The 18,979-nt window shown below is 44.1% G+C and overlaps 1 protein-coding gene across 13 annotated transcripts in view; it reads left to right on the plus strand.

Moving 5' to 3' along the window:
- Window positions 1–18,979, plus strand: part of atp2b2 (ATPase plasma membrane Ca2+ transporting 2) — a 404,278-nt gene that overhangs the window by 71,122 nt on the left and 314,177 nt on the right. For all 13 annotated transcript variants that reach the window (XM_078543393.1, XM_078543387.1, XM_078543389.1 and 10 more), the window contains exon 2: window positions 6,379–6,576. In XM_078543393.1, coding sequence (XP_078399519.1) covers window positions 6,379–6,576 — 198 coding nt within the window. The remainder of the gene's footprint in view (window positions 1–6,378; window positions 6,577–18,979) is intronic.

An 18,979-nucleotide genomic window follows, 5' to 3' on the forward strand; every position in this document is an offset into this window, starting at 1 on the left:
CCTGCCCTCCCGCCTGGTGTTTGCAGACGCACGCGACCCATAGTTGCAACGGCAGACAGACGTCCTTCCCTGGCAGCCTTTCCGGGGGCTGCCTGGGCAGCTCTTATACTGGCTGCCGGGCCACCACTGGACCCGGCGGCCCGGCTCAGGCCTTCCGGCCAGTGCAGAGTCGTGTTTCACGCTGATTAGGCCTTAATTGGCCCACCAGCGTGAAACCACAGCTGGGGCCCGATTGCGGGTGGCAGTTGGTTTCGTGGCCACTCACTGGCCTGCCCGCCGTGCCCGCCCAAATAGGGCAAAATTCTGCCCTCACTGTTTGAGAGTAGACTTATGGGGCAATAATTGGATTTGTCTCATTTTTTCATGGACAAGACTTAGCTGAGCAATGTTCCACGTTGTTAGGTAGATGTTGGTGTTGATGCTATACTGCAACAACTTGGCTAAGGGTGTGGCTGGTTCTGGGCACAGATCCCAACTACAATTGGAATGTGGTCATGGCCCCAAGTCTTTTGGTATTTAGCACATTCAGCTATTTCTTGGCATCATGTAGAGTGAATCGAATTGGCTAAAGACAGAGATTTTTGATGCTTGGTTCCTCGAGGAAGCCAAAATGGATCAACCCCTTCTGGCTGAAGATGGTTACAAATGCTTTGGCCTCGTCTTATGCACTGATGTGCTGGCCTCCACTGTCAATGATGTTGAGGATTTTTTGGAGCCTCCTCCTCTGGTTAGTTGTTTAGTTGCCTTCCAGAATTCATGACTGGATGTGGCAGGACTGGAAGGCTTATATCTGATCCGCTGACTGTGGGATTGCTAAGCTCTGTCTATCACCTGCTGCTTCCGCTGTTTAGCATTCATGTAATTCTGTGTTGTAGCTTCACCAAGTTGGCACCTCTTTTATGATCCTGATGCTGCTCCTGGCATACTCAATCGCACTCCTCATTGAACCAGGGTTGGTCCCCTGACTTGATGGTAATCGTAGAGTGAGGGATATGCTGGAAAGTTGGTGGCTCAAAACACCACCCATCCCACCCCTAGCTTCCCCACCCTGGGAAGGTTCCCCATCCTCAGCAATGGAGACCACTAGCAGTGGCACTGTGGAGCTGCTAGCCCTTTTGAGGGCTTTTGGGAATGGGCCCTCATCCTAAATTGGACAGCAGCCTCAGTGGCGGTCTCTTAATTGGCTACCAGTGACAATATATTGCCCTGGGTCCCACCTCCCACTGAAGCGGGGGGTCGCCTCTCACTTTCAGTCCTGGCGGCGAGACTTCGGCTGCCTCAACAAAATTCCTTCCAGCACCGAAGTATATTTACTATTAGTCTAGAAATATGTTTTAAGTTGGACTTTTACCTTTTACTAAAGGATATGTCCTACCTTGCACATTCTTTTTGGTGCATTAGTGACCTGGTTTGAGCTCCACATTAATGAGACCAGCCTTCAATAAAGTGTGAATCCCAAAAGTCTAAGCTCTTTTCATGATTAATGAGAAATTGCAAAGGACATTGAGTTATTATGTATGTGCTAGCTGTGTTCAGCATCTTGCTGCATTGCAGCTAGAGAAAAGATGAATCCAGCTGATAGCTCTTGAGGCTGCAGTGTCCCACTTTTACAATGTGCAGGTACGACCTGAGGAAACCTGTGAAAAGATTTCTTTCCTCAGTCTATATATCTTGGGGGAAAAAAAAATTAAATTGTTCTCTTGGAATCAATCTCTGTGATGCACAGAGGTTGCTGATGACCTCAATGATTTAGTAACTATGATTAGCATGGATTTAACAGTAAAGAGTAAAAGTCGGAGGCCCCTTCATTAACTGTGCCTTACAGATCTTGATGCCCTTGGGGAAAAAAGAAAAGTGAACTGGTTTGAGTTTGCAAAGAAATGCTTTCAAGGTCAATATTCCTTATCCCATACTTATGCATAGATTTTGATTAAAATATTTTGTCATTCTGCGGTATTGGTGATTTAACAGCACAACTGATGAGTATTCAAAACGCTGCTTGGAGCAGTAATCCTCCAGATATCCGTCCTTCCTGGTGGTTGTTTTCAGTGCCGCACTTGCCCTCTCTGTAGTATGAGGGTAATCGAGTGGAGGGACAATCATTTAAAAAAAAAGAAAATTGGGAATGGAGCAGCATTTCATCCTGTCCACTTTGCACCATTCTTAAGGGCTGTGGGGATGATTTTTGCTGGTGCGCAGGGTCCTCAGGAGCTTATTTCACATATTTAGTAAGGATTGGGAAAGGTGGCACACCATTTTGCAGCCCATTTAATAGATGGGCTGATAGGATAGATGCCCCAGATAAGAGGCTTCCAGTGGACCTAGAGGCAGGAGTACATTTGTGGTGTTCACTGATTTAGTGTTGTAGGCTCTTTGAAGGCACTTCTTGTAATTTTTCAGTTTTATTTAATGCTTGGACTTTGGCTTCCGGCTCATTTTAGCCTTAACTCTGAGTTTGCCAAGATAGGTCCTTTTTTGTTTCGCCGCTCTTCCCTTTAATTGCCTCCATTATTGGACTTTTAAAGAAATTTCCTCACCGAGTGGTGTCATCGGAATTTAGGAATAATTATGCAAATTAACTTAGACCAGAAAATTGAGTGCAATTTTAATTGATATTCAATCAGATCTTAATGCAATGCAAATCAAGTTAGGCCTAATTACAGCTGAAGATATTTTACTGTACTATCGAGCGCTATAAACTTTTCCATGATAAAGGAAGTTTTATGTAAAACTCTGAACACATTCAGCATAATTTTAGGACCAGAAACATTTGAGCTATTTTCAATTTGAGAGTGGGTCAAGTGAATCAGTTAAACACCATAGATGCTGTAATCTATCTGACTTCTGATCCGCATATTGACAGGTTGTTTTTAATAGTGACCTAAATCATTAATTCTCACTGAACGCTCCTTTATTTACTACACATATGTCTATTAACGAAGAGGATTTCACAAACATAATTATACAAAAAGATCTGTAGGAATATTTTAGGGATGCTGATGGAGTCTGTTTTTAATGAGTTATTTCAAAGATTCAATGCAGCTTAGAAAATTGTGGCTCAGGGGACCAAACTGTAACAGCAGCAGCTTTCTGAGTTCTTTATCATTGAAATTGCAACACCTTGGGAGAAGGAGGAAAACCGGAATATGCTATTTGCTGCCAACTTTGCTTGTAGTGCTCATGATCTCTGAACCAAACATCATCTACTGAAATATTGTTCTTTTTTTTTTCTTTTTGTCTCCGTGAAGCGCATTGGGAAAACCTCTCCCTATGTTAAAGTTATCACATAAAAGCAAGTTGTTGTTTGCAACTCATGTATCTTCGTTTAGTTTTGAACTTCATTCAATTCGTTCCAAATGTTGTTGTGGTTGGGTACATGTGTGCGCCTGCCATTCCTTCTCTACATAACTGGGATTTATCTTATTTCATTGTTGACTCTCCTGTTTTGAACCTCCGCTTTGTGATTGGCTGAGCTGGATTTTGCCGTGGGTTTCGGGATCCCAACGGGACTAAATGGAGGTCCCAAGGCCACACCTACAGACCAGTAGGTCAATCAGGGTGGAGGGGAAACCCCTCCAATGGATAGGTTTCGACTGTAGTTGAGGACTTTAATGTACACAGCCCACTTTTTGTGGCATGGAGCCCCTGGCTCTGATGGCCTCCCACCTGGCAGAAAAGTGCCATGTATGCCTCAACATCTAATTGGGGCTTTAATTACCATGATTAATTAATTAAGCCAACCTGCTTCTCACCCCACTCCTTGGAAAGTTCACGGCTGCAGGAATGGACTGGGCAGTCATGCTGACATGGCATCCTCCCCTCTATTTCTCTGGCCTCCCTTCTCCAAGCCCACAGTATGGGGCAGGGAAGGTTCAGCCCATTATATACCGATGTGGGGCAGTTTAGCTAACATTTTCTTTTTTGCCCTTTTATAAATGATTTTCCGTTTTATTAAAGCCTCCAGCCAAATACTGGCAAATGAGGCAAAATAAAAGAAAATGGGGAGATGGTGGTGAAGTGGTAATATCACTGGACTAGTAATCCAGAGGCCCAGGCTAATGCTCTGAGGACATGGGTTCAAATCCCACCACTGCTGCTGGTGGAATTTAAATTCAATGGATAAAATCTGGAATTGAAAGCTAGCCTCAGTAATGGTGACCACAAAACTATCATTGATTGTTGTAAAAACACATCTGGTTCTCTAAGTCCTTTAGAGAAGGAGATCTACTGTCCTTACTCGGTCTGGCTTACATGTGACTCCAGACCCACAGCAATGTGGTTGACTCTTAACTGCCCTCTGAAATGGTTTACCAAGCCACTCAGTTCAAGGGAAATTAGGGATGAGCAACAAATGCTGTTCCTGCCAATGATGCTCACATCTCCCGCAAGAATAAAGAAAAAAACCCAAATCTTAGCACCAAGGAAACATCATTTATTTTCTTCTCTTTCTCTATCCCTCTTCAGTGATTTCCCTTATAGCTTTAAAACCAGTTATTCTATAATAACATTTATTTTCAAGTGACTAAGTTGCTGCTCCTAAATTAAATACTAATTTTGTCAAACAAATGCATTCATCAGCTGTTTAAGATTCTGAAAAGGCTTGATATGGTGAAAACTGAGAGGTTGCTTCTGCTGGTTGGTGAATCTCGAACATGGGGGCACAGTCTCAGGATAAGGGGGTCAATCTATTAAGACTGACATGAGGAAAGATTTCTTCACTCAGAGGGCTGCGAATCTTTGGATTGTTCTTCCCCACAGGATTGTGGATGCTCCACTGTTGAGTATATTTAAGTCTGAGACACGTTTTTTGGTCTCTTGGGGATATGGGGAGTGGACAGGAAAGTTGAGTTGAGGCAGAAGACTAGCCACGATTGTATTGAACAGCAGAATGGGCTCAAAGGGATGTATGGCCTACTCCAGCTCCTATTTCTCATATTATTATGTTCAGTAAGTCAGTATTGCCTGGTTCCAACAAGTTTAAATGCAAACCACATATAGATAACGATGCATTATAAATTACCAAGGATTAGATTTTAACTGATGGTGGATTTCAATAAGATTCTATGCCATAAGTTAATTTGCCTCCTGCCCAGGGCAGAATGAGATCCAGCTGATTTTAATGGCCTCATTTAAATCCCACCAGCCGACTTCTCACCCATTCCAGGCGGGAAGTCTGCAGGAAGCGGAGGGCAGATATGGACTAGTGGCTGCCAGATAATTGGAGGTAAGTGGTGCCAACAGCTGCTGGACCATCCCACAGTGGTTTTGTGATTTGGGAAGGGGAAAGGGCAAGGTAATGGCAGGATGGATCCAAGCCTTCCTTGTAGGCCCAGAGAAGCACTTGTGCCGACAAGGAAAGTTTTTTTTTAAATCTATGAAATTTATCTTTTGGATCTTTTTTAGTTCCAACATCACAGCCTCTGAATAAGACTAGCAGGGAAGGTACTGCTACTGCTGAGGTAACGGAGTAAACTTTGCAGCCTAGTCCCAATGATGGTATCAGGACCTGATGTATATATGTTTCAAAAGGATGGAGGGCAGGTTAAAATATGAACCTGCCAGCTCCTAGGGGCTCTAAGGAGATTAGGTAATTTGGTTTAATTTAATTGCCCATCTGCCAGGTCGGGTTAAAATTGTCTCATTACCTCAGTCACTGTGTGAAAAATTGATTTCTCAAACAGCTCCTTGGATTAAAACAGTGTAGCCATAGTATTGTTCACAAGCAGCAAGTTATTTTTTTTATTCATTCACGGGATGTGGGCATCACTGGCTAGGCCAGCATTTATTGCCCATCCCTAATTGTCCCTGTTCAGAGGGCATTTAAGGGTCAACCATATTGCTGTGGATCTGGAGCCACATACAGGCCAAACCAGGTAAGGATGGCAGATTTCCTTCCCTAAAGGGCATTAGTGAACCAGTTGGGTTTTTACAACAATCCAATTTTAATTCCAGATTTTTATTGAATTCAAATTCCACCATCTGCCATGGCGGGATTCAAACCTGGGTCCCTAGAAAATTACCCAGGGCCTCTGGATTACTAGTCCAGCGACAATACCACCACGCCATTGCCTCTCTGCAATGTTAAGCAAATCTATTGTTAACCTCCTGGTTCTGACAATGTAAGCCGTTTTTTTCATCAGTATCTCCTTTCACTGTCGCTGGGTCAAAATTCTGGAACTCCCTCCCTAACAGCACTGTGGGTGTACCTACACCACATGGACTGCAACGGTTCAAGAAGGCAGCTCACCACCACCTTCTCAAGGGCAACTAGGGATGGGCAATAAATGCTGGCCTAGCCAGCGACGCCAACAACCCATGAACAAATAAATTTTTAAAAAGTATTGCTCACTAAGTTACAATTATAATTTTTCTCTACAGGTTTAGCTGGCAATCCTGCAGATCTTGAAAACAGAAGACAAACTTTTGGTAGAAACTTTATACCTCCGAAAAAGCCAAAAACTTTCTTACAGTTAATCTGGGAAGCACTACAAGATGTGACCCTTATCATCCTAGAACTTGCAGCCATTATATCCTTGGGTCTCTCATTTTATCAACCACCTGGAGAGCGAAGTGAAAGTGAGTGAAGCATTTTACTCTATGCATCTGATCCTGCATGCTGGCTATAAATATATTAAATATTGCTGCATTATTGCAATAAATATTAGTTAATAATATTAGTTAATTAGATGATGAAAGCATTTACTTTTAACCAGATCTGTATGACTGCATAAAGATTTTTTGTTTCAAGAGTTTACTTTTGACGCAATGTGGATGAATTTTATGGGCACATTAATTGTGCTAAAGTGGTAATATGCAATTGTGCTGGGTCTTTTCCAAATTTTTAATTCCAGGCCTGTACTCCAGATGAATATTCAGAGTGTACTGATTTTACTGTCAAGCTGCTAACAAATGAAAAATTGCATTTTATGTGTTGCTGCTGCTTTTGTTAGGTTGCAGCCTCTGTCATATATCTGTTTGCTGCAGACAAAAGGTAAGTATGATGTTGGGTCATGTATCGCATGCACACTGCTCCCTCCTGGAACTCGTTTTCGATTGCACTGTGGCACTGGTGGAGGGCTGCAGGGTGTGTGGTGGTGGGAGCGATGTGTTGCCTCTCCCAGTAGATTATGTGGCTGCTGGTTGGTGGAGATTGTGGGGTCACCTTGCCTGGTTGCAACATGGTTAAATGGCAGTGAATCAATGGTCTTTTACTATATGTCTTTTCACATGTTTGTGCACATCCGTCAATAGTATATTAAAAATCTTACATCTGTGTGCACCCCCCGGGCAGAATTTTAGATCCCTGGAGGATGCAGTCCGGTGGCAGGCAAGGACGCAAAATTGGTCCCAAGCGACATGCCAGCTCTCCAATGTGGTCCGGCCTGCCAAGTTGTTTTGAAAAGGTGGTGTGATCTCGATGCCAGCAAGCCACACAAATGCAGCAGTTCAACACTTCAGTGTGAAATGAGACACTTAACAGCCCATTTAAGGGCAGAAAGTGATTTTTGATTGCAGGCACTGGGACCACGAATAATCACGACCTTGTCCCTGGGTAGGAGGTGGCATTGCAGCAGGGAGACAGTTACAGAGGCAGGTTCATTTAACATGAATGCATTAAAAGGGAATGGCTCTGGCAGTGGCACACAGTGGCTATTGAACCTGCGAGCATGTCATAGAGGTAGCATTGCAGGCACAGGAGCACCTGGGGGACAGTCACCCTGCAGGGGCATAGCAGCGGAGGCCCATGCAGCCGGGACACTGCTACTGGAGGTGGGAGGCCAATCGTTGGGATGGGCTGAGCTATTCGGATATGCGGATGATCAATGATGAAGAGCAGTCGCTCCCATAGCAAGTGCAGACCATTGGACTTGAGGCATGCAGTGGCTTTGGGCCAGGGGATGGGAGGGAATGAAGACATTTCCCTCCACATTGGGTACAATAACAACACATTAGTTTTTTGAATCAGAGTACCAGTGTTGCAGAAGGACATACCTATCAAGGTAGATAGCAGCGGAGTTGTATGCACTAGTGGAGGGACACGTCCGTCCTCACCAGTTGCATTGCCATCCTCTGCCAGGAGACTTCAAGTGACCATGGCATCTTTGCCTCTGGGTCTTTCCAAGGGGCGGTAGCTGACCTTGCTGGCATCTTGCAGTCGGCTGCTCATCACAGCACAAGGGAGGTGACATGCCCTGTTTGAGAGGGCATTGGATTAAATTGAGTTCACCACTGATGGGACCACACAGCCACAGAGGGCAGTGGGATTTGTCTCCATCACTGGAATCCCTCAGGTGCAGGGGGTTGCTCCAGTGTGTCCATCAGGGCACTGGCAGAGGATCCAGCAGCATTCAAAGGGATTCTCCTAGTGTTCACCTGGTGTGTGACCACCACAAACATTTCCTGCAAGTGTGTATCTGCTATCCGGGCAACTGCCATGACTCCTTCATCCTTAGACAATCACAGGTGCTGCAGCTGTTCATGCCACTGGAGAGACCACATGGGGATAAAGGGTATCCATTGAAATGATGGCTGCTGACACCGATGGAGGCACAGAGGTGCTACAATTGCTTCCATCCCAGTAAAAGGGCCACCATCGAGCAGACCATTGGACTGTTCAAGATACGGTTCTGGTACCTTGATCAGTCGAGATTCCCTCCAGTACACTCCCTCCAGGGTGTATCAGATTGTGATGGTCTGCTGCACTCTTCACAACATGAACCACCAGAGAGGTGTGGACCTTAATGAAGGAGAGCAAAGGAGTAGCACACTTCCCTGGAGGAGGGGTTGGGAGTGGGTAGGAGGACGAAGTAGTGAAGCAGGGTGACCCAGTCTTTCAAGGATCTCCTCCAAAGATCCCTTTGAAGTTTCAAAGCATCAATCAGGATGAAAGGGTGCTCAGGCTGTGCTGATTCAGCTACATTTCTCCTGAGGACCCCTCAGCCTGGAAGACAAGTGTCTCATGACCTCACTTTTCTATGGGGGAGGATGTAAATTCAAGATGCAAATGAAACATAGAAGTTCTACATTACCTGAAAGACTCATCTCCAACTGCCGCACTAGGTTGACTGACACACTCAATCGCACCTCATCCCACCTCCCAATTCAAGTGTCATTGAACCACCAATCTTTAGAATTACACAAGTCTGGATGCAATCATAATCATCTTCAATACATTGCATTGATTCATTTTAATTAATGACTCTGCTATTATCGTTGTGGGTTTCAGATGTGGTAGATATGGGTCTGGACTTGCAGACAATACTGGAGGCAAGGCTGTTGGTGAATACTTTTTATTGAGCATTATACTAACTATGTACAATAAAGACTCAGCACGAGTTTCTACATAGAACTATTTCTCGCCATGCTCTGTTGTCATGTGATCTTACATCACTGATGATGTAAACTATATATTTAAATATTTAACATTGTACTTTATACTGTAATCACAAGCATAACAAAGGTTAGACAAGTGAGCCAAACGGTGAGACTATCGACATGGAACTCTTCCCTCTCAGCTGCTCCTACAGGGTACTCCCCCTGTGGCCGAGGATAAGGTGGAGACAGGTTACTCACCTGCGTGTCAATGAGACTAAGGTGCTTGTGGTGGTCATCCTCAGGGCTGCAGTGTCAGTTTTGGCACCGTGATGGGCTGTCCCATCTTCAATGATGCAAGGGTAGCCACTGCCACAGGACCTTCCTGCATTGATGCTACCTCAATTGGAGGGGCCAAGGGGGCATCAGATGTTGAATGTGCCCAGTGATGGGTGGCCCCCCTCACACTCCTTGCTACCTGCCTCATGGGAGTCATGAATGTCAGAGTGGGCCCCCAGCGGGGGCACATCTGGCATCCACTCCATACAGTGCTGCACCATCAATGTCACTGACCAGTCAATGCTACATAAAGTGGCATTCGTTGTGTGCCAGTCAGTGTGCTGCTCCAGCATTCACTCAGCTTGATATATATGGCTGCCCAAGAGGTTGGCCACTCTCTCAATGGATGAGCTCATGTGCTCATATGCCTGTGATAAAGCAGAACACATGGGTGGACTCCTCAATTCTCCATACAGCTCAGGGAAGCCTGACACTTGGGCACATTTCCTGCTGCTACTCTAGGAAGATACGCCTTGTGTCGACTCCCGAGGTGCTACATCGCCGTCCAGTTAAGCATGGCTGTGTCTGTCCTCCATCCTCCCAAGGGCACTGCCCACAGCTGCCTCTGACTCTCTCACCTCCTCTGTGATGTGTCACTCACCCTTTGCCACCTGTTGTATGGTTGCTTGAGGACCTACCAAGGTGAATGTGTCTGCATTGGTGGAGGGTGTGCTTGACCGTTGTGATGGTGTAACCTCACTCAAATCTTCCTCCTTTGCAGACAATGGCAATGCTGACGTTCTGGCTTATGTTGCTTCCCCCTCCAAAACTGACCCTGTGGGAAACTTAAGAAGGTGGTTATGATAAATTGCGTCTGTCAGCTCCTGTTTCTACAGAGCTGAAGCAGGCCATTAGACCTATTGCTTTGGCAAGAAGGAAACCGGAGAAGATATTCCGACATTTTCACCCTGTCTTGGACAGACTTCCCCCTCACCATTGGCTACTCCCTCATTGCTGTCACCTTGGCTGGGTCAAGGGCTGCCTCCAGCATGGCCATAAGAATGGCCAGATTTTGCACACCCACCATCTGAGCAAGCCCTTTCTCTGGCATTATGCAAAGTCAAGAGTTAAGACCAATGTATGCTCTCTCACTACATTGATCTGCACTAACACATGTGATTCACTGACCACAGTGTTGCCTCCTGCCCATGGGTCAGTGATGCTTCTGGGCACTCATATACTGACTGTTCAGGAGGACTGTGTACCCTCAGGCTGTTCAACTCATGTGCATGCTTGTGACTGCAGCCTGTCACCTGAGTGCAACGCTGCATTCACCTTGCCGGTTTGCTGGAGGTTGTTAAAGTGTTTGCGGCACCGAATCTAGGTCTTCCTCACCACGTTACGTCCATTCACCTCCTCTGCCAACTCCAGCCAAGACTGTTTGGTCTGGCTGGCTGGCCTTCTCCTGCTGCACGACAGGAATAGAGTATCACAGGTGCCGTCTTCCCCCACAATGGCTGCCGGCTCCTTTTTAAATTGTGGCCGCCTCACTGCTGCCTCACTTCCTCTGTTGCCCCTAATTGGGCAATTAGCACACCCCCAGCCGCTAATTGGCCTGCTCGTTTAAAATCGCGTCAGGCACCAACGTAATGCGGTGGGACGGTGCGGGGGAGTCACAAACCAGAAATGCAGCCATCATCAGAATCCCGACACTGGACAAATATTCTGCCCCGTCTGCAACACTTGAAATTCTTTATGTAAATCAGATTTTTAAGCATGTGTGTCTTAAAAGCATAGCATTCATTAAGACCCTATTTTTACCCTTTCCCCAAAATAACCCCCTTACTCTTGCAGTTCAAAACATCTAAACATACAAGTATAAACCCAAACAGCATACTTTCTTAGCCATTTTGAACAATTTAATAGATCCAGTTGATACTGCCCTCCAATATAGCCGAAGTGCATGGTGAAGGTTATTAAGGGCCAGCACTTTTCTACCTAGCTGTTGTGTTCCTATGACCTTTTGTGGTGGATTCTCTGGCTTGTAAAACCCTAGCTGGACTTAGCTGTAGTTTGTCAGCCTGGAGTAAAGTCTGGAACTTTAAGTCTTATCTTTGGGAGGCGTGATGTGCAGTTCCCTAGCAGGTACTTCATCATCCTCTGTAGTATCTATGCTCCATCAAAATGGAGATTTGTTTGTGATGCAACTTGATATTTTTACAATAAGACTGTTCCAGAAGACAAATTGAATTTATTTCTTTTGAGCACAGTGAATGATCCTAGACACAATTAAGTACATGACTTGCAAGACTTCACTAAATATTAATAGTCATTTTTTTTGTTGATGAGCTATGTTACAGGGAATATATTAAATTTAATAGAATTGGAAAACTTGTGCAGAAGATTGAGGAATTTAACAAGAACTTTTTTTTTACAGCGTCTATCTGTGTTTGTCCATAATATATAACTTCTACTATTTGTTATTTCAAATTTAAATGCACATTTTAAATCATTATTACAGTTCTTATGGGTCTATGTTTCTGACAACCTGATTAATATTTCTGACAACAATTACTGTTTGATCCAATAATTTGGTCTCCATGAAATATAAAGGGAATATTTTCTCTGTGTTGCACTTGAGGAACACATTCAGCAAGAAGCAAAAGGGGCAGCGATCCACCATGTCTGGTTTCCACCCCCACTTCACAGCTCCAGGATTCTCTGGGGAACCCTGCTTGTTGAGCCTGTGCACGCAATGGACACAGAGCAGGATTAGTTTTCTTTGCCCATGGGGCACCCAGATACAGGGGCGCCCTAATACACTGGTGGTGGGATCCTCTTCGGACCAGACAGCATAATGATGCACAGAAACACCTTGGCATATTCTTTGGAAATGGAGCCCCTTGGAATGATGGATTAGGTACTGGGAACTGGAAAATCTGTTAAAGATCCAGAATCTGTAGCACTTTAGGAATGAGCTTGTTTTCCCAACAGTGCATTGCTTCATTTAAAATATTAAAGTGAATTCTAACTTGACTTTCTATTGGTAAAAGACGGGGTTGGGCTTTATTTACCCAGCTAGAGAGGGCTGAGTGATGGAGCTCTTTCAGGGTCTGACACTTTTAGCTTTGTGTGTTTTTTCCCCAGTTTTACAATGTGTTTTAGTTATTGGATTTCTGTTAGTAATTTTGGTTGACGTTTTTATGAGAATTTATTCTTTGTAAATGATACCAAGAGCACCTAAACAACATTTCATTTCCTCACTGTCCTTACTAAAACAAATGCTGGCGATAGCTATGTCAATTGTGTCTCAGTTGGTGACACACTTACCTCTCTTGTGGGTTTAAGTCCCACTCTAGAGACTTGAGCATAAAGTCTCGGCTGACAATTCAGTGCAGCACTGAAGGAATGGAGTGCTGTACAGCTGGAGATGCTGTCTTTCAGAGGAGATGTTAAAGCAAGGCTCCAGCTTACTTGGACATAAAAGACCCCATGGCACTATTTTGAAGAGTTCTTCCTGGGGTTCTGCCAATACTTATCCCTCAATCAACATCACGAAACAGATTATCTGGTCTTTATCACCTTGCTGTTTGTGGGAACTTGCTGTGTCCAAATTGGCTGCTGTGATTCCCACATTACAGCCATATGATTGAACATCAGAAGCCCTTCATTGAGGTTGTGAAAGGCACTATATAAATGCAAGTCTTTTTTCTTTTATTTGTCCTCTTTCTGGAAGAGGGAATCTGCATTGTTGCTGTGCCAAGCCCATTGATGCTTACTTGCTGTTTAATTTTGCTTATACTACTGACTTCTTTTAAAACTGTACTCTATTTCCATTTGGGTGTGTTTGCAAAGGGAATTCGAATCAGCTGGAGCCTCAGTACCATCTATCAGCATTCCACTGGGCATATCACTCTATCTGCTGGTTCATTCGGGATTAGGCGCAACTGCTGAGACATGTAAGGCAGGTGTGCTCACAAGGCTTGAGTGCTCATGAAGGAGCCGTGTTTATGCCACCAACCGCATATGCAGGTCAAGACAATCATAGCTGCATGTGAAAACTATAAATTAAACCATGACAGACCTGTACAGCTAGACCTTGAAACAATTTCAAGGACAGGGGCTATAATCAGTGGTTCTTTCCAAGCAACAGCAGGAGATATTTGCCAAATCTCACAAACTACAGTGCTAATGCAGATGACAGATGCATTGCTTGGCTGGGCCACAGATTTCATTCATTCTTCTGTGGGAGCCAGCCAACAACATGAATGTGCCCTGCAATTTTACTGTCTAGTTGGATCCCAGGGCATTGTTGATGCTACACTCAGGGCCATATGGGCTCTTATCCACAGTGCCACCTATTTCACAAAGAGATTCTACTCCATGAACATGCAACGGGTTTCTGACCAAAGGTAGAGAACCAGGTACATGAATGCTACCATAATTCATTTCCTTAACAATGATTAATGTTGTCATTATTGGTCGTTTGGTAGTACAAAACTTGAGTAAAGCTGAAAAAAGAGACATGTTGTCGAAGCGTTCCATTTTGCACTCATCAGGACAGTTCACAAGAATACCAATAGTAAAGGAACAACAATTTATACTGCATGGCAAGTGGAATCTGATTGGTAGAGGTGTTGCCATGGAGAATGCACCAGGGAACAGTTAACTGCCAAGCCTGGGTGATTTTAATCTACATAATAAACTGGAAATATCAGATTGGCAATAGTAGACTTGATGAGGAGTTCTTAGACAAAAACAAAAATTGTTGGAAAAACTCAGCAGGTCTGACAGCATCTGTGGAGAGGAAGACAGAGTTAATGTTTCAGGTCCATATGACTCTTCATCAGAATACCATCAGAGAAGTTCTTAGAATGCTTTTGAGATAGTTTCTTAGAGCAGCATGTTCTAGAATCACCCAGAGAGCAGGTTATGTTAGACTTGGCATTGTGTAATGTGGCAGGATTAATTAATAACCTCAGAGTAAAGGCAGCCCTAGGTAGCAGTGACCACAATGACTGAATTTTACATCCAGTTTGAAAGGGAGAAGAGTGGGTCTCAGACTAGTATCTTAAACTTAAATAAGGGCAACTATGTGGGCATGAAAGCTGAGCCAGCTGAGGTGAACTGGAAAACTAGGCTAGGGGATAGATCAATGGATCTATTCACCAAGGCTCTTCGACAGCACCTTCCAAATCCACGACTGCTACCATCTAGAAGGACCAAGGCAACAGGTAGATGGGAACACACCACCTGGAAGTTCCCCTCCAAGCCACTCAGCATCCTGACTTGGAAATATATCACCGTTCCTTCACTGTCGCTGGGTCAAAATCCTGGAACTCCCTTCTTAACAGCACTGTGGGTGTACCTACACCACATAGACTGCAGTGGTTCCAGAAGGCAGCTCACCACCACCTTCTCAAGGGCAACAAGGGATGGGCAATAAATGCCAACCCAGCCAGCGAAGCCCACATCCCATGAATGAATTTAAAAAAAGAAGCAGAGGTGGACATTTAAGGGGATATTTCAGAGTATTCAAAATAAGTACATTCCTATTATAAATAAAAATTCTAAGGGGAGGATCCACCATCCGTGGTTAACTAAAGAAGTTAAGGAAAGCATCAAACTTAAGGAAAAAGCATACAACTCCGCAAAGATGCGTGGCAGGACAGATGATTGGTCAGAATATAAAGAACGGCAGAGAATGACTAAAAGGTTAACCAGGAGGAAGAAATTAGAGTATGAGAGGAAGCTAGCTAGAAATAAAGAAATGGATGACAAGAGTTTCTACAGGTATTTAAAAAGGAAAAGAGTTAGTAAAGTGAGTGTTGGTCCTCTAGAGAGTGAGAATGGGGAGTTAATAGTAGATAATAAGGAAATGGCAGAAGAAATGAACAAATATTTTGTTTCTGTGTTCATTATAGAGGATACAAAAAACGTTCCAGTAATATCTGCAAATCAGGAGGTGAAAGGGAGAAAGGAACTTGGTGAAATTGAAATCACTAGGGAAATGGTACTGAGTAAATTGATGGAGCTGGGGGTTGACAAGTCTCTGGGTCCTGATGGACTACATCCCAGGGGCTTAAAAGAGGTAGCTGATGAGGTAGTTGATGCGCTGGTGTTAATTATCCAAAATTCTCTAGATTCTGGAAAGGTTCCATCAGACTGGAAAGTAGCAAATATAACCCCTCTATTCAAGAAGGGAGAAAGGCAGAAACTATAGGCCAGTTAGCTTGACGTCTGTCATGGGGAAGTTGTTAGAATTGATCATTAAGGAGGTTATGCTGGGCACTTAGAAGAGCTGAAGGCAATCAGAAAGAGTCAGCATGGTTTTGTGAAAGGAAAATCATGTTTAAGCAATTTATTGGAGTTATTTGAAGGAGTAACATGCACTATGGATAAAAGGGAACCTGTAGACATACTGTACTTGGATTTCCAGAAGGCATTTGATAAGGTGCCACAACAAAGGTTATTATGAAAAATGAAAGTGCATGGTGTAGGGGTAACATATTAGCATGAATAGAAGATTGGCTGGCTGGCAGAAAGCAGAGAGTATGCATAAAAAGGTCTTTTTCTGATTGGCAGGATGTGACAAATGGAGTTGCACAGGGGTCTGTGCTGGGGTCTCAAATTTTTACAATTTACATCAATGACCCAGATGAGGGGAGTGAAGGCATGGTAGCTAAATTTGCAGATGTGACAAAGATAGGTAGGAACATATGTTGTGAAGAAGACATGAGGAGGTTGCAAATGGATATAGATAGATTGAGTGAGTGGGCAAAAATCTGGCAGAATGGAGTTTAATGTGGGAGAATGTAAAGTTGTTCACTTTGGCAGGAAGAACAAAAAAACAGAGTATTACTTAAATGGAGAATGGCTGCATAATTCTCAGGTGCAGAGAGATCTAGGTGTTCTAGTACATGAGTCACAAAAAGTTAGTATGCAGGTACAGCAAGTAATTAAGGCTAATGTAATGCTATCCTTTATTACGAGAGGAATTGAACATAAAAGTAAGGATGTTATGCTTTAGTTGTACAGGGCATTGGCGAGACCACACCTCAAATGTTGTGTGCAGTTTTGGTCTCATTTAAGGAAGGATGTAAATGCGTTGGATGTGGTTCAGAGGAGGTTTACCAGATTGATACCTGGAATGAGTGGGTTGTCTTATGGGGAAAGGTTGGACAGACTGGGTTTGTTTCCACTGGAGTTTAGAAGAGTGAGAGGTGATTTGATTGAAGTATACAAGATCCTAAATGGCCTTGACAAGGTGGACATCAAAGGGATGTTTCCTCTTGTGGGTGAGTCCAGAACTTGGGGGCACTATTTTAAAATTAGGGGCCACCCTTTTAGGACAGATATGAGAAGAAATTATTTCTCTCAAAGGGTTGTGCAACTTTGGAACTCTCTGCCTCAGAAGGCAGTGGAGGCGGGTCATTGAATATTTTTAAGGAGGAGCTAGCTAGATTCTTGTTAGGCAAGGGAATCAAAGGTTATCAGGGGTAGATGGGAATGTGGAATTCAAAACACAAGCAGTTCATCCAAGATCTTATTGAATGGTGGAGCAGGCTCAAGGGGCAGAATGCTCGTCTACTGTTCCTATTTCTTATGTTCTTATGTTCTTTTGTTCAAGTCCAAACCAGGCAGGCTCTGATTGGTCAAAGCATAGAAGCTACATATATTCACATACAGGGCCTTGTCCTTTGCAGACAGAAGGAGCATGTCCATGCATTGTGCCTTTTTCAACGAAACAAAATCTTGGAGTCAGCCATTCCCTTGTTTATTCCCCATGGCAATGCCTTAGCGAGTTGCTGCAGTGCACCCTGTAGACTGCACAAACTGCAGCCACAATATGTAGAGGAAGGGCTGGTTGAAGTGCAATCAAGCAGACTGCTTTGTCTTGGATAGTATTGAACTATTTGTGTGCTGCTGCAGCTGCACTCATCCAGGCAATGGAGAGTATTCCATCAGACTCCTGATTTGTGCCTCATAGGTGGTGGACATACTGTGGGGTGTCAGGGGAACCTACTCTCCACAGAATACCCAGCCTCTGTCAGTGGTGATGACTCAAATGCTAATGCAATTGAATGTCATAGATAATTGTTAGCCTTTCTCTTGCACAAGATGGTCATTGCCTGCAATTGTGTAGTGCAAATGTTACTTGCCACTCATCGGCCTAAGTCCGAATGCTGTCCAGGTCTTGCTGCATATGGGCAAGGACTGCTTCATTATCAGAGGAATTATGGGAATTTAGTTGAACACTGCGCAATCACCAGTAAATGCTAGTTGAAGATAGTTAAGTCTAGGTCACTAGAAACCCCTGCAATGATGTCCTGAGGTGGTGGCATAGTGTTATTGTCACTGGACCAGTAATCCAGAGACCCAGGGTAATGCTCTGGGAACCTGGGTTTGAAACCCACCAATCTGAATATGAATTCAAAAAAAATCTGGAATCAAAAGTCTAATGATGACCATGAAACCACCTAGTTCACTAATGTCCTTTGAGGAAGGAAATCTGCCATTCTTACCTGGTCTAACCTACATGTGACCCAAGATCCATAGCAATATGATTAACTCAGAAAAATCTCCACTGAAATGGCACCACCACCTTCTTAAGGGCAATGAGGTATGGGCAATAAATGCTGGCCTAGCCAGTGATGCCCACGTCCCATGAACGAATACTTAAAAAAAAAGATGATTGACCTCCAACACCACAATCTTCTTTCTTTGTGCCAGGTATAGTTTTCCTCTATCCCCAATCAGTTCTGTTTTCCTGGGGCTCCTTGATGTCAGTTGAGTGCTGCCTTGATGTCAAGGGTGGTCAGCTTCACTCTTTCTGGAATTCAGCTCTCATATCTATGTATTGTAAATATTCTTCTTCTGTGAAATCCTGGTGTAACTGAAGAAAGGAAGCTCATTTCAGAAATTCTAGGGGAAATTTTAACTGACAGTGTGATACAGCTGGGCAAGACAGGGAGCAGAAATAAAAACAAAAAACTACTGCAGATGCTGGAAATCCAAAACAAAAACAGAATTACCTGGAAAAACTCAGCAGGTCTGGCAGCATCGGCGGAGAAGAAAAGAGTTGACGTTTCGAGTCCTCATGACCCTTCAACATAACTGAGTAAAGTTAGGAGAGGGGTGAAATATAAGCTGGTTTAAGGTGGGGGGGGGCGGTGGAGACAGGGAACAGGGCAAGTGCATGATGCCTAGGCAATTTTAACTCCCGGCCTTCATCTGCATGCTGCCTGTAAGCCCCCACCCCACCCACCGCTAAAAGGAACAGGAAGTAGCAACTAGTCAGTGGGCAGGAGTGGACGTTTGGGTTGCAGGAGGCTACGGCCACCACCAATGGAAGGCTTGTTGGCAAGAAAGTAAGAAGTCACTCGGT

This window comes from Cetorhinus maximus, chromosome 6 (assembly GCF_964194155.1).
Source record: "Cetorhinus maximus chromosome 6, sCetMax3.hap1.1, whole genome shotgun sequence".
NCBI classification, from domain to species: Eukaryota; Metazoa; Chordata; class Chondrichthyes; order Lamniformes; family Cetorhinidae; genus Cetorhinus; species Cetorhinus maximus.